At 42.6% G+C, this 15,850-nt stretch overlaps 1 protein-coding gene across 11 annotated transcripts in view; it reads right to left on the bottom strand.

Annotated features, from left to right (window-relative positions):
- Positions 1 to 809: 809 nt before the first annotated feature.
- Positions 810 to 15,850, bottom strand: part of pip5k1b (phosphatidylinositol-4-phosphate 5-kinase type 1 beta) — a 150,224-nt gene continuing 135,183 nt past the window's right edge. For 8 of the 11 annotated variants that reach the window (XM_033018089.1, XM_033018088.1, XM_033018091.1 and 5 more), the window contains 2 exons: positions 13,860 to 13,977; positions 810 to 2,069 (listed from right to left, as the gene is read on the bottom strand). In XM_033018089.1, coding sequence (XP_032873980.1) covers positions 2,055 to 2,069; positions 13,860 to 13,977 — 133 coding nt within the window. In that variant the 3' untranslated portion in view covers positions 810 to 2,054. The remainder of the gene's footprint in view (positions 2,070 to 13,859; positions 13,978 to 15,850) is intronic. The other 3 variants (XM_033018094.1, XM_033018095.1, XM_033018096.1) reach the window with 3 other exon arrangements.

Here is a 15,850-nt window from a genome sequence, read left to right as displayed (position 1 = left end):
GACAGTCCCATCCCTGTCCAGAGCAGGCCGGAGGAGTCGGGCCGGGCTCACTGCTGGCGCGGGGGGGGGGGGGGGGGGGGGGGGGGGGGGGGAGAGGCGCTGGCTCCAACTCTGTTCTGGCAGGCTGGGGACCATCGGCTGCGCCTCTCTCCTTGTCCAGTGGCTGTCAGTTTGCCCCCTCGGTGGAGGACATGAGTCATTACAAACAGTGAGTTAGTCGGAGCTGGGATAGGCAATCAGTTCCACTGGTTCTGCTGGTGGAGGGTGTTGTGACTCAGAGGAAGAGGTTTGGTGGTGGCGGGGGCCGAGCGTTGGTCATCGGTGGAATTCTGAGTCACAACACCCTCCACCAGCAGGGCCTTGGATGCCGGAGAATATCTCAGGAGAAGGGTCTCGACCCGAAACCTCACCCATTCCTTGGGGGGGGGGGGGGGAGGAAACGACACGACGGGGACGGTCCAATGGCGGTTCGGCAGTTGGCAGGTTCACCACCGGGGCCCCGGGTTCGAACCTGGTTGCAGATGAGGCTCAGGTCTGTGTGCATGCGGCGGCACGGTTGCCAAGAGTGTTTATCGCGAGTGACCTTTGACAAATCCCATGATTCCTTGCGTTTTTCGGAATACCGAACTCGCTTATTGTAGAACAATAATGGCACACAAAACAAACCGCTTTCTCAGACAGGTTAACAGATCAGCTTTCAATAGTTTATGTGTCAAAATATTGTAGAATAAATGGAAACAAATGATTCACAATCTTTTATGATAAAGCAAAACAGTTAGGATGTAAATAAATAAAAAGTAATGCTGCAGTTCCAAGTGAAACGTTTTTTTTATTAGTTCTCTGCTGGTGGTTTCTTTCTAAGTGCTTTCTATTTGATTCAAAACATTGGCCAATGAAACTGAAGTTCAGTTTGCCCTCAAGGCTGTGCAGTGTTAAACCACATCCACCAGGGGATGCCAAGTGTCTCCCTATTACCAGAAACATGGCTGCAGCAAGACCAATTTCAATAAATAGATGCTCAATAACGTTACATTTAAATAATCTGAACATGATTGCTTGGAGAAAGATTTACAGTGATTCAGAATGGCAGCAAAACTCAAGTCCTATACAATTTACATACATATAATGCAGCATAAATTTCAGCAGGCCATTCGACTCTTATTATACAACTCAGAAGAACATGAATTTGACAGATTCCTGTACACAAGTTTTGTTTAAGTGAACATTTGCAGTAAGCATCTCAAGCAAATTTCTTACAATTTTGAAGAATATTTATTTACAGAGACCTTTAAGACCTCCCAGAAAGAGTTCATTAAAATAGACTCTTTGTCATATTTAAAATAGACATCGAGATGATGTGTATACATTTCTGTAAACTTTTTTTTTTAAACTGACAAGTAAGCGAAACTAGCGTTTCTAGAATATCTGTTAATGTAGTCATGTGCAAACATTGCAATTCAATGCAAGTACAAAGTAGACAATTTTATCCATAGGCTGGTTAAAAGACTGCTTCGTAGGAAATTTAACAAAATAGAAAAGTTAACACCCACGCTTCAGGCACAAGTGTTTTTGGCATCTGAAAAATTGTTTTCTTCTAAAACTGCCAGATACTGAAATGTATGCAATCAAAACCAGCAAAGTAACAAAATATAAATCTGGTAGAATTTCAGAACCAGTAAAAATGCCAACCTTTTTTTCAGATGAGCAAGAAGGATCACAAATATGAAGAAAAAATAAAGAGCTATTTGTATAGCATGCAACGCAGACTTGGTGCTGAAGTGTGAAATGTTCTTTTTGAATCCTGGCCTGCTCAATGTCAGTTGACAAGGTCCATACAATTCTCTGTTTAATAAACGGGACTTCTGTTTTAGTTCTTCAATTAGCCGGAGTGTAGAGTATCTTTCCAGGTAGGAAAGGAATATTTAGGCTGGGTTTATACTCTGCCTGTTCTGACATCCATCCAACAAATTCATCCAGTCGATTTACTAGGTTAAAAACAAAAATCTTCTTAGCGAAGGCAGTTGTATTAAAGATTTTTAATGCTGCAATAAGCTTCATGGCGTGCAGTTCTGTGTAAGTTAAAAATAAAAATCAGCATTTTAAAACAATTCATTCAATTAATGCGCTTTCCCTGAACCATGAAATGGCAACATTATATGGCAATGTTTGTGGAATATACGTTTGATGGCAGGATTGGAACCTCTTACCTTGGTACTTGTTTCACTTGCTACAAATTCTTCAAATTGCTTGACAGTGCAGGACAGGGCAGGGCAGGGCAGATGTGGCAGGGCAGGGCAGCACAGGGCAGATGTGGCAGGGCAGTGCAGGGCAGATGTGGCAGGGCAGGGCAGATGTGGCAGTACAGGGCAGGGCAGATGTGGCAGGGCAGGGCAGATGTGGCAGTGCAGGGCAGATGTGGCAGTGCAGGGCAGATGTGGCAGGGCAGGGCAGATGTGGCAGGGCAGGGCAGATGTGGCAGTACAGGGCAGTACAGGGCAGGGCAGGGCAGATGTGGCAGTGCAGGGCAGGGCAGTGCAGTGCAGGACAGATGTGGCAGGGCAGGGCAGATGTGGCAGGGCAGGGCAGATGTGGCAGTACAGGGCAGTACAGGGCAGGGCAGGGCAGATGTGGCAGTACAGGGCAGGGGAGGGCAGATGTGGCAGGGCAGGGCAGATGTGGCAGTACAGGGCAGGGCAGATGTGGCAGGGCAGGGCAGTACAGGGCAGGGCAGATGTGGCAGTACAGGGCAGTACAGGGCAGGGCAGATGTGGCAGTACAGGGCAGGGCAGGGCAGATGTGGCAGGGCAGGGCAGATGTGGCAGGGCAGGGCAGATGTGGCAGGGCAGGGCAGTGCAGGCAGGGCAGATGTCCCTGCGAGTGGGGATTTACTCTCAATAAGAGCCATTTCAGAAACTAAGAGGAATCTTAATTTCATAGAAAATTTAGAGTATTTTTAAACTTCTGAACCTTGATGATATGCTAACATCCAGATTAAGGACAACAAGCATGGCAGGATTGGAACCTCTTACCTTGGTACTTGTTTCACTTGCTACAAAGTGAAATGAGGACCAGTATTCAAAAGGTAACTATTTCCATTTAAAGATATTCACAACCAGCGAATATTTGATTTCCCCCCCCAGTAACCAGTGTGCAGAACCTTTACAGTCTTACAGTTCAGAACAACTCAGTTCACACTCGTTCTACATTACCCCACTTTCCCATCCACTCCCGACACACTGGGGCAATTTACAGAGGCAAATTAACCTACAAAACTGTACGTCTTTTGATTGTGGACCAGAGAACCCAGAGGAAACCCACGTGGTCACAGGGAGAACATGCAAACTACACATAGACAGCACCTGAGGTCAGGATCGAACTAGAGTCCCTGGCACTACGAGACAGTAGCTCCACCAGCTGAGCCACTCAAAATATGCAATCAGATTTTCTGATTTTCCATGACAAATCTCCAAGCCAAGTAACACTTAAGATAATTTATCATGAACAAGACTACATTGCTTTAAGTTGAAAAGGTTCTTTCAAAGCTCCGTTTCTCTGTGTGCAAACTTCACAATGCCACCTCAATGGAGCATTGCATACTTTGCTGTAGCTGATCCATTGATTCAATGACTTTCCTGGGGTGGAAGATTGCAACCTTCACGTGGTCCGCCCTGTTTCGACAAACGCAATCAACCCGGCGTGCACAATCAAATAAGATCAACAAAAAAAAAAGATCAAATAAGAAATAAGTTGTCCTCCAACTTTAGGCTGTGCAAGCCATACGCAAGAAGAAGAATGACCGTCCTATGTCTTATTTCCGAGCAGGTGGCAGTCCTCTCTTGGAGCTGACCCAATTAAGTCATATGTACCCAGATATAATTAGAGGACAAGTCAAGTTGTCTTTACACTGGAAGCACAGGGTTGCACTGCGCTGAAGAAACTTTGACTAGGCTTATGATAGTTTTGGAACATTTTCCAGCATTGCTTTCAGCCTTGAATGCAATTTTAACTCAAATTTAAAATAGATAACATAGTCCTGGTTATAATTTTAGTTATTTTCCAACATTTACTTGAATTATTGCAAATGTAGGCACTTATGGCAAAGTGAAGCAATCCTAACTTTTGTATTCAGTTTAATTTGGTCTGCAAACAGTTATTTTTGTTCAAATTGTTGGACTAAAGGAAAATTGGACTAAAATTAGTTTATCACTATGATGTAAAATTTTACCTACTTGATTGAAGGAGTCGTGCTTACCTGAAAGATTCAGTTTACTTGTCAAGTGTTTGTGACTACTGTCCATACTGCTCATCCACGATGGCCAGGAAACATTGCCCACATGCAAGTGTAGTTAAGCATCTTATAAGTTTTGTGTTAAGTTCCAGGCACCATGTTATAGGAAATATGTAGTCGCTGGAAAGGGTGCAGAGAAGATTTACCCAGGACTTGAAGATGTAGCCAGGACTTGAGGGCCTGAGCTAGAGGGAGAGGTTGAGCAGGAACCTGAGGGGGAACTTTTTTTGGGTGCATGGTACGAGCCGCTGGAAGAGGTAGTTGAGGCAGGTACTATTGCAATGTTTAAGAAACATTTAGACAGTTACCTGCTAGGACAGGTTTAGAGGGATATGGGCCAAATGCAGGCAGGTGGGACATGTTGGTCAGTGTGGGCAAGTTGGACTGTAGGGCCCGCTTCCACGCTGTATGACTAACTCAACACTGATCACCTACTTTGAGTATATTTTAGCAATTTACTAGACTAAGTGGGACCCGTTGGGTCCCATGTTCGCACAGGAGGGCTGGTCCCCCATCGCAATATGCCATCTCTCCACCAATTCCAATATTGGTGGCCAGTGGAGGGGGGGGGGGGCTCTCTCTGGAACGCTAGTATGGATGTTGTGTGCCGAATGGATTCTTGGGCTGGCAGCTCAGTCACTCAAGCCTAGTGGGCTGGCAGCTCACTTTACGGCTGGTGGGCTGGCAGTTGACACGGCTATTCCTTGAAATTCCATTTCAAGCAGGGTGCAAGGCCACCAAATGCAGTTTCCTACCATTTCAAGCAGGGTGCAAGGCCACCAAATTCAAATGCAGTTTCATACCATTTCAAGCAGGGTGCAAGGCAACCAAATTCAAGTGCAGTTTCATACCATTTCAGGCAGGGTGCAAGGCCACCAAATTCAAGTGCAGATTCATGCCATTTCACGCAGGGTGCAAGGCCACCAAATTCAAATGCAGTTTCATACCATTTCAAGCACGGTGCAAGGCCACCAAATTCAAATGCAGTTTCATACCATTTCAAGCAGGGTGCAAGGCCACAAAATTCAAATGCAGTTTCATTCCATTTCAAGCAGGGTGAAACCACCATAAAACCACATAAAAACCACACTCACAGTTCAGTAGACATTCAGTGTTCAGTTGATTCATAGCTCAGGCAGAGAGTCGTGTCCTCTCCCCCCCACATCTTGCAGAGACCGAGCCACGCCCACACCTCTGGGTTTTATAGTCCCTCCCCCTCCCACCGGAAGGGCCGTGGCCTTCATGGCATGATTGACAGGAGAGCGAATCTCAACATTTTTTAAAACATTAATAAGTCTTTTATTTTTAATCGATGGGAAAAATCCTCTTGTGCTGCGCAGCAGAGTGGGAGTAAGATGGCCAAAAATCACAGCCGTAAGTGGTAGCATTTTTTCTAAAATCAATTAGCAGTACAAACAGGATGTGGTCAAGATTTGAGTTTTAATTATATAGATAGATTGTGCTGTTAAATGAAAGGTGCAATATTTAATGATTCCTCCAGAAGCAATATCAGTATATATTGGCTATCTCTGGAAATGTCCTCCTTTACATGTTCCTGATACATTGTCTGGTTTAACATTTCCCAAAAGATGTTCATTTTGAATGCTTGAAACTTTTAACTTTTAAAGCCCTGTCCCACGGTACGAGTTCATTCCAAGAGCTCTCCCGAGTTAAAAAAAAATCAAACTCGTGGTAAGCACGGAGAATGAACGTAGCGGGTACGTCGGAGCTCGGGGACGTCTCTTAGTGCTAACGGCAGGTACTCGGGAAGACTCGCTAACGGCAGGTAAGCACGGGAAGACTCGTGAAGATTTTTCAACATGATGAAAAATGTCCATGAGAGCCCCGAGTTCCGACGAGTGGCCATTACCGTAAATCTCCGAGTTCGAATCAGGGCAAACTCGGGAATGAACTTGTACCGTGGGACAGGGCTATTAGTGCACAACATTTCAGAGTACTCATGTTGTTACAGGAGGTTAATTGCACAAAAATCATTGAATATTTAGTTTGTACTCAAACTTGTGGCTTGTAATTTTAATTTAGTATATCCTCTTTAAAAAAGTTATAAAATCACAAGCCTTAAGGGCCTGTCCCACTGTACGAGGTAATTCAAGAGTTCTCCCGAGTTTCCCCCGATTCGAACTCAGAGAATTATGCTAATAGCCGCTCGTAGGTACTCAGGGCTCTCGTGGACATTTTTCATCGTTGAAAATTATTCACGAGCTCTTGAATTTCCTCGTACAGTGGGACAGGCCTTTAATTTAATTTATCACTCCCTTGAACCACAACCTTACTTCCTGTTAAAAAGCAAATATACAGTAAAGACAAAAAGAATAATGGATTGTTGGTTCAAAATCTGCAGACTTGACAGATGCACAGAGTATCTTGCCCAGAGTAGATGAATCGAGGACCAGAGGACATAGGTTTAAGGTGAAGGGGAAAATATTAAATATAAATCTGAGGGGTAACAAGCTGCCAGAGGACATAGTTGAGGCTGGGACTATCCCAACGTTTAAGGAACAGTTAGACGAGTGCATGGATAGGACACGTTGGGGGATATGGACCAAACATGGGCAGGTGGGACTAGTGTAGCTGGGACATGTTGGCTGTTGTGGGCAAGTTGGCGGAAGGGCCTGTTTCCACGTTGTATCTATCTATGACTATGTCTTAGACCAGTATTCCACTACTTTACTGAGAGAATGCCGCAATGTCAAAGTTGCCATCTTTCAGATGAGATGTTAAACAGAGGTTGTCTATTTCTCATTTGGACAGAGAAAGGTTCCTGGTCCCCAAATGCTAGTTTAAAATGCTGCAATGATCTTGTCTTCAGGTCTCTTGGCTAATATCAATCCCTTAACCAAGTTTGCATAAAACAGATTATTAGGTTAGAACTGATGATAGGACATTAATCTAAAACTTTAATTCTGTTTCTCTCCCTAAATATGCTATCTGAATGTGGAGTATTAACAGCACTTTGTTTTTATTTCTGCACAACAGCAAATTATTTTCTTCCTCTCAGCACAGTTCTAGAAATGTGCAATTGTTCAAACATTACTCTTTAGCAGATCAGCCTGAATAAATATAAAAGAGACATTTAAAAAAAATCTATGTGCACTCCATATGGGCAAATGCTGAAATACTACCAAAATACTCTACAAGGAAATGACCTTGGTGTTGCGTGCAAACCTATAAATTAGCTCCATAAACACAAAATACTTAAACCAAAACATATCTGAAGATAGTTGTTTACTGGGAAAATCTGTTCGTGTTGGGGAGAGGAGTCCGTCATTTTTCCACTTTGGAATACTAACCTCTACACAGACCTACACTCAAACAAAAGTCATCTTGGCGGAGCTCAGCGAATTCAGTCATCCAGCAGACTTCTGCAGTTACTGATAGGAGATGTAGGGACATATTTAACCATATGATTCATGAATCTTACAGCAGTTTTCTTAGTCTTTCCAAATGCCTTACTGCCAATGAATTAATTTATGATTTGGAAGCCCCGTCATATAGAAAATGGAAGTATTATTGTGACAGCTATCCTTTTTCACTGAGATAGTTGGATGAAAATCCAATTATTTCAAGAGGGCTTGTATACAAAAACAGGGATGTAATGTTGAAGCTCTAAGGCGCTGGTAAGGCTGCATTTGGAATATGGTGCCCAAAATTGCACACAATATCTGAGAAAGGATGTGCTGGCTCTGGAGAGGGTCCAGAGGAGGTTTACAAGAATGATCCCAGGAATGAGTATGCTAACTTGTGATGAGCGTTTGTCAGCACTGGGCCTGGACAGTACTGAGCGTTTGTCAGCACTGGGCCTGGACAGTACTCGCTGGAGTTTAAAAGAATGAGGGGGTCATACAGAATAGTGTTTCACTATGTTTAATTGAAACATACAGAATAGTGAAAGGCTTGGGATCGAGTGGATGTGGAGAGGATATTTCCATTAGTGGGAGCGTCTCGAACTAGAGGTCCTAGCTTCAGAATTAAAGGACCTTCTTTTAGGAAGGAGATGAGAGATTTCTTTAGTCAGAAGGTGGTGAATTTGTGGAATTCTTTGCCACAGAAGGCTGTCAGTCGATATTTTTAAGGCACAGATAGATAGATTCTTGATTAGTATGGGTGTCAGAGGTTATGGGGAGAAGGCAGGAGAATGGGGTTATGAGGGAGAGATAGATCAGTCACGATTGAATGGCGGAGTTGCCTTGATGGGCTGAATGGCCTAATTCTACTCTTATTCCTTATGACAAGCTACAACTACTGTTTTCTTTAACACCCACCCTATTCCCAATGCATGAGGACCAAGAGTGGGCAGGAAAGATTCTGCACCTCACCCAAATGTTCAAGGCCTGTTCTTCTTTTCTATGTTTCAAAGCCAGAAAATAGAATAGAAACAAACTAGTTCTTCTCAGGTTGGCAGACTGTGACCAGGGGGGTACTGTTTGGATTTGTACTTGGGCTCCAACTATTCACTGGCCATATTAGAAATCAAATACCATATTTCCATGTTGAATGATGACACAAAATTAAATTGGGAATGCAAGCATTGATGAGGACCTAAGGAGGATTCAAGAAGACATGGATAAACAGTGAGGGAACAACCACATGTAGTATTGGAAAATATGAGAGATTGTGCAGTTCAATAGCAAAGTACTGAAATGCTGTGTGTTTTTTAAATGAGAGAAACTGAGTGTGTTCAAAGGGAACAGGATGTCCATTGAAAACAGAAGCCACCGAAAACTAACATGCAGATGTACCAGCCGATTAAGAAGGCAAATAGTATGTTACATCAGTATATTACACAAAGTATTTAGTATGTGTTGTGAGAGTTACTGCAATTATATGGGACCTTAGTGAGATCACACATGGAGAACTGTGTACAATTTTAGTCCCCTTTCCCAAGAAAGGATGTACTTGCTCTGGAGTGTCCAAGATATCCTGAAATGGGAGGGAGAGGAGCCCGAGGTCGTGGTACATATAGGTACCAATGACATAGGTAGAAAAAGAGAAGAGGTCCTGAAAGGAGAATTTAGGGAATTAGGAGGAGAGTTAAGGAGAAGGACCGCAAAGGTAACAATCTCAGGATTACTGCCTGTGCCACGCAACAGTGAGAGTAGGAATGGAGCGAGGTGGAGGATAAATGCGTGGCTGAAGGACTGGTGCAGAGGGCAGGGATTCCAGTTTCTGGATCATTAGGACCTCTTTTGGGGAAGGTGTGATCTGTACAAAAAGGACGAATTGCACTTGAACCCGAGGGGGACCAATATCCTGGCGGGGAGATTTGCAAAGGCTACTGGGGAGACTTTAAACTAGAACGGTTGGGGGGAGGGACTCAAATAGAGAAAGCTAGTAGACAGTGTGTGAGGCAGGAGGCAGAGAAGGGAAGCACTCAGACCCAACATGTAGGGGAGAAAGAAGAAAAAGATAATAAACAGAGAATAAGAGGTGGTGGGTTTCTTAAATGTGTGAGCAGAGAGACAGAGGGCTGTAAAATGAGGGTAGAAGCAATAGGTAACAAGGTGAAAAGTAAAAGTGGCAGGCAGGGCAAAAATCAAAAAGGGCCACTTTTCAACCTAATTGTATAAGGGTAAGAGTGTTGTAAAAAACAAGCCTGAAGGCTTTGTGTCTCAATGCAAGGAGCATTCGTAATAAGGTGGATGAGTTGAATGTGCAGATAGTTATTAATGACTATGATATAGTTGGGATCACGGAGACATGGCTCCAGGGTGACCAAGGCTGGGAGCTGAACATCCAGGGATATTCAATATTCAGGAGGGATAGACAGAAAGGAAAAGGAGGTGGGGTAGCGTTGCTGGTTAGAGAGGAGATTAACGCAATAGAAAGGAAGGACATTAGCTTGGAGGATGTGGAATCGATATGGGTGGAGCTGCGAAACACTAAGGGGCAGAAAACGCTAGTGGGTGTTGTGTACAGGCCACCTAAGAGTAGTAGTGGAGCTGGGGATGGCATCAAACAAGAAATTAAAAATGCGTGCAACAAAGGTAAAACAGTTATAATGGGCGACTTCAATCTACATATAGATTGGGTGAATCAAATTGGCAGGGGTGCTGAGGAAGAGGATTTCTTGGAATGTATGCGGGATAGTTTTCTAAACCAACATGTGGAGGAACCAACGAGAGAGTAGGCTATTCTGGGCTGGGTATTGAGTAATGGGTTAGTTAGCAGTCTTGTTGTCCGTGGCCCCTTGGACAAGAGTGACCATAATATGGTTGAGTTCTTCATTAGGATGGGGAGTGACATAATTAATTCAGAAACAAGGGTTGTGAACTTAAAGAAAGGTAACTTTGAGGGTATGAGACGTGAATTGGCCAAGATAGACTGGCAATTGATTCTTAAAGGGTTGACAGTGGATATGCAATGGAAGGCATTTAAAGACTGCATGGATGAACTACAACAATTGTTCATCCCAGTTTGGCAAAAGAATAAATCAGGGAAGGTAGTGCATCCGTAGATAACAAGGGAAATCAAGGATAGTATCAAAACAAAAGATGAAGCATATAAATTAGCCAGAAAAAGCAGCCTACCAGAGGACTGGGAGAAATTCAGTCCAGCAGAGGAGGACAAAGGGCTTAATTAGGAAAGGGAAAATAGATTATGAAAGATTATGGCAGGGAACATAAAAACTGACTGCAAAAGTTTTTATAGATATGTGAAGGGAAAAAGATTAGTTAAAACAAATGTAGGTCCCTTGCAGTCAGAAACAGGTGAATTGATCATGGGGAACAAGGACATGGCAGACCAATTGAATAACTACATTAGTTCTGTCTTCACTAAGGTAGACATAAATAATCTGCCGGAAATAGCAGGGGACCGGGGGTCAAATGAGATGGAGGAACTGAGTGAAATCCAGGTTAGCCGGGAAGTGGTGTTAGGTAAATTGAATGGATTAACGGCCGATAAATCCCCAGGGCCACATAGGCTGCATCCCAGAGTACTTAAGGAAGTAGCCCCAGAAATAGTGGATGCATTAGTGATAATTTTTCAAAACTCTTTAGATTCTGGAGTAGTTCCTGAGGATTGGAGGGTAGCTAATGTAACCCCACTTTTTAAAAAGGGAGGGAGAGAGAAAACGGGGAATTACAGACCAGTTAGTCTAACATCGGTAGTGGGGAAACTGCTAGAGTCAGTTATTAAAGATGGGATAGCAGCACATTTGGAAAGTGGTGAAATCATTGGACAAAGTCAGCATGGATTTATGAAAGGTAAATCATGTCTGACGAATCTTATAGAACTTTTCGAGGATGTAACTAGTAGAGTGGATAAAGGAGAACCAGTGGATGTGTTATATCTGGACTTTCAGAAGGTTTTCGACAAGGTCCCACATAAGAGATTAGTATACAAACTTAAAGCACACGGTATTGGGGGTTCAGTTTTGGTTTTGGTAGAGAACTGGCTGGCAGACAGGAAGCAAAGAGTAGGAGTAAACGGGTCCTTTTCAGAATGGCAGGTAGTGACTAGTGGGGTACCGCAAGGCTCAGTGCTGGGACCCCAGCTATTTACAATATATGTTAATGATTTGGACGAGGGAATTGTATGCAACATTTCCAAGTTTGCGGATGACACGAAGCTGGGGGGCAGTGTTAGCTATGAGGAGGATGCTAGGAGGCTGCAAGGTGACTTGGATAGGCTGGGTGAGTGGGAAAATGCATGGCAGATGTAGTATAATGTGGATAAATGTGAGGTTATCCACTTTGGTGGCAAAAACAGGAGAGTAGACTATTATCTGAATGGTGGCCGATTAGGAAAAGGGGAGATGCAACGAGACCTGGTTGTCATGGTACACCAGTCATTGAAAGTAGGCATGCAGGTGCAGCAGGTAGTGAAGAAAGCGAATGTTATGTTTGCATTCATAGCAAAAGGATTTGAGTATAGGAGCAGGGAGGTTCTACTGCAGTTGTACAGGGTCTTGGTGAGACCACACCTGGAGTATTGCGTACAGTTTTGGTCTCCTAATCTGAGGAAAGACATTCTTGCCATAGAGGGAGTACAGAGAAGGTTCACCAGACTGATTCCTGGGATGTCAGGACTTTCATATGAAGAAAGACTGGATAGACTCAGCTTGTACTCGCTAGAATTTAGAAGATTGCGGGGGGATCTTATAGAAACTTCCTAAATTCTTAAGGGGTTGGACAGGCTAGATGCAGGAAGATTGTTCCCGATGTTGGGGAAGTCCAGAACAAGTGGTCACAGTTTAAGGATAAGGGGGAAATCCTTTAGGGCCGAGATGAGAAAAACACAGAGAGTGGTGAATCGCTGGAATTCCCTGCCACAGAAGGTAGTTGAGGCCAGTTCATTGGCTACATTTAAGAGGCAGTTAGATGTGGCCCTTGTGGCTAAAGGGGTCAGGAGAGAAGGCAGGGACAGGATGCATTGGATGATGATATTGAGTATGTGTGTGTGTGCGTGCGTGCGTGTGTGCGATTCAAGATTATTAGAGGTTTCAACATGGTAGTTATGGAGGTTATTTCCCCAGCCCGTCGAGGGTAGAACTGGGAGTGACAGTCTGAATATAAGTAGGCTCATCAGGGTTGTCATAAAATAAGCTTTGGAGATAAATCTTTGGAAATCTTCACCTTGAAAGTAATTGAAGCTGAGGTAGAAGATCAGCCATCATCTTGTTGAATGGTGAGCAAGTCTAAGGGGCTGAGTGGCCTTCCCCTGTTCCTCATGCTCTGTTCATAGAAATACAAGCAGCTCCTGTCTTTGATCTTCCCGGTAATGTTGTGCATTAAGGCTGCAGCATGTTTAGTTATGCTATAACTATTGTCGTTTGGCATTTAACAACCATTTTACATGGCAATACATACTGGAATTCATTTTTAAATTGTGGACTTCAAAATGTGAATCCCAATTATGCAAATACAAGTTCAAAATCGGTTTCAAATAATTGTAAACCAATCTTTAATTGTTTTCAGGATTAATTTGTGGAAGTCTTAAAAACTTGACATTGCACTTAATTGTAAATAATTTGCTTTTACCACTCATTGCTCTTAATAGTAACTTTATCAACTTGTTTAATCTATTTGCTCACAGGAGTCTAATTAAGCCAAACAATTCATTAGTGTTCCAGTATTTTCAAAGTATTTATTCTAATTTACCACCTGCTTGGCAAATTGGGTCAGGATGCATTGAAGCAGAAAGTGTTGCTAAGTGCCCACATTGGAACAAATCCAAAATGGGTAACTAACTTGAGAGAAATAAAACACGATAAACAAAAATCACCTCACAAATGGAACCATTAATCTTTTAGTTAACTTTTCATAATTAAGATAACCATTGAAAAGATAAATAATTAGAAACCTATGCTCGAGCCATTTACCCAAATTGATATTTTTAAAATTAGTGTCATCTCCCCAAATGATGGGCTCAATGAAAAGGGGATTTGTAAACAAGCCATTTATCAGCAGGAATTACAAAGGACTGGACATTAATAATTGGCATAATGGATGTTTAGTGAGCAATTCAGTTACGTGTTTGCATTAAAGCATCTGCAGCACTGAGAAGTGTCCTCCAGTGGACTAGGCCATTCTCATCCATTGGTACTTACCAAACGAATGTCAAATTCAGAATCATCATCATTTTCCATTTCCAGTGTACTTTTCTCCAATGTTAAACAGATTGCACTGTCTTCCAAAGTCATAGTGGAGCTAGTTGGATCTCCTTCCCTGGAATTATATTAAATTAAAAACAGTGGTTTGCTAATATCTTTGAGAGATTGCAAAGTTCTAATTTGGCATCTGATACTCCACTAAAGTTTCTGCACAGCTTAGTGACCAACTGTATTTGATAGTGCGTGAATATCAGTGTGGGATGGAGTGGAGGGGAGGGGGGGGGGGGGGGAGGATGAGTAATATATCTGAACATGGAAAGAGTTTGAGCATGTTCCAAAGATCAAGGATGGAGGTTTAATTTAACTTAACGTGTTTAAAAAAGGGCAAAATATTTTTCCATGACAGTGGGGAGAAAAGGCCAAGTTAGTTTCCTTTGGAACGGAGAATGTGGAGGGAAGAATTTGTTGAGGTGTACAAAATTAAGGGGGGCAATAAATTTTTGGATGGATGGATTTTTCATGGATTTTTGGATGGATGGATGGATCCATGAACTAAACATGGATTTTTAGTTATGGAGATGTTAGGAGAATTTATAGAAAAAACATTCACCCAAGGGGATGGGGTTTGTTGATTGATAAGAGGACAAAGCAAGAACCCAAATGGTTTCAAAATATTACCTGGATGAACAGTGTGCAATGACTATAGACCAAGAGGGCGGAAGCAAGTCTCAACAACATTTTTTTGTGATGTATCAACATGATTGGCTAGATGGGCTCCTTCAGGGCTGTAAATCTCCCTAGCAAGTGGCACAACAATCGAATAATTCAAACGGGATAAGCAAGAGAGGTAAGAGGCAGTTTGCTACAATACCGAAAAAAGCATCCAGCAAATATATTGTCCATTTTGGTAAAATCTAGAATGCATTCACTTTTAGTTACAGATGTTGCCATACATGATGGTGTTTTAGAACCTGTATCATGAAGGACTACAGAAATTAAATCCAGCAAACCCCTTTACTATCCAAGTCAATGAGCTTCCAGGCAATCACACCTGGTTGGTGTTTTCCTCAATTTTAATGAATGCTTCCTTCTATTCCTGTATGGGCAATGTAACAGACAATCCTTCTTTCAATCAGCAGCGCAATTCAAAATCCACATAAAACTATAACCACATCGCTTTTCCATCTCAGGAAGCCCTTTCTGATTCTGAAATACTGTGAATACCTCTTAGTCCAAGTAGCCACAGAAGAGGTTGTTCTAGCCTGGTCTTCTTTATCTTACTGTTGAATGGACGAGTCTGCAAACTCAACACTTAATTACTTCTCTACGTAGAAGTCCAACAGATGATCCTTTGTATCATGGCACCAGCTGCCTTCAGACACAGCACCAGGAATTTCTGTTTGCTATCAGAGCACCAAACCGATGCCAACTTCTATGTGTAATCGTAAGTCACGAATGAATAGAACAAGGAACGAGCACTGCAAAATCGGAAATGATTTACTTTAAACCAGGAAAATAATAAGGAGGGAAAGTGATAGATGCAGATTACAAAAAACAAATTCAATGCTGATAAAAGAATTTCAGAAAAAGTACATAAGATCAGACGAACCACTTTGAACAAAAGATGTAAACATTCTGCAGCAGCTTTGGCACAAGGATTAGTAACAGGATATTGCACTGCTCAGCTAGCACAATCCCTCATTAGTTAACTTAAAATGACAGCTCCATTAACTAAAGAATTATTCTCGCATTCATGAGCAAGGCAGATTCCTGAAAGTTATCCTAAATGCTCAGAAAACATTTATATAACTGAATCAGAAAGTATAAGTGCCTGGGCTGCATCCTAAGGTTCCAGAAAAAAAACTGTGTCTCATGGAATAATAATGTGAGAAACAGGCAAAATATCGCAGCAGTTCCTTAAATATATTTAACAGGAAAGAGTCGTGCCATAATCACGTTCTTATTACCATTCACAGGCCGTGGGACTG

This window comes from Amblyraja radiata, chromosome 3 (assembly GCF_010909765.2).
Source record: "Amblyraja radiata isolate CabotCenter1 chromosome 3, sAmbRad1.1.pri, whole genome shotgun sequence".
Lineage (NCBI taxonomy): Eukaryota > Metazoa > Chordata > Chondrichthyes > Rajiformes > Rajidae > Amblyraja > Amblyraja radiata.
This window is presented reverse-complemented; position numbering and strand designations above follow the sequence as displayed.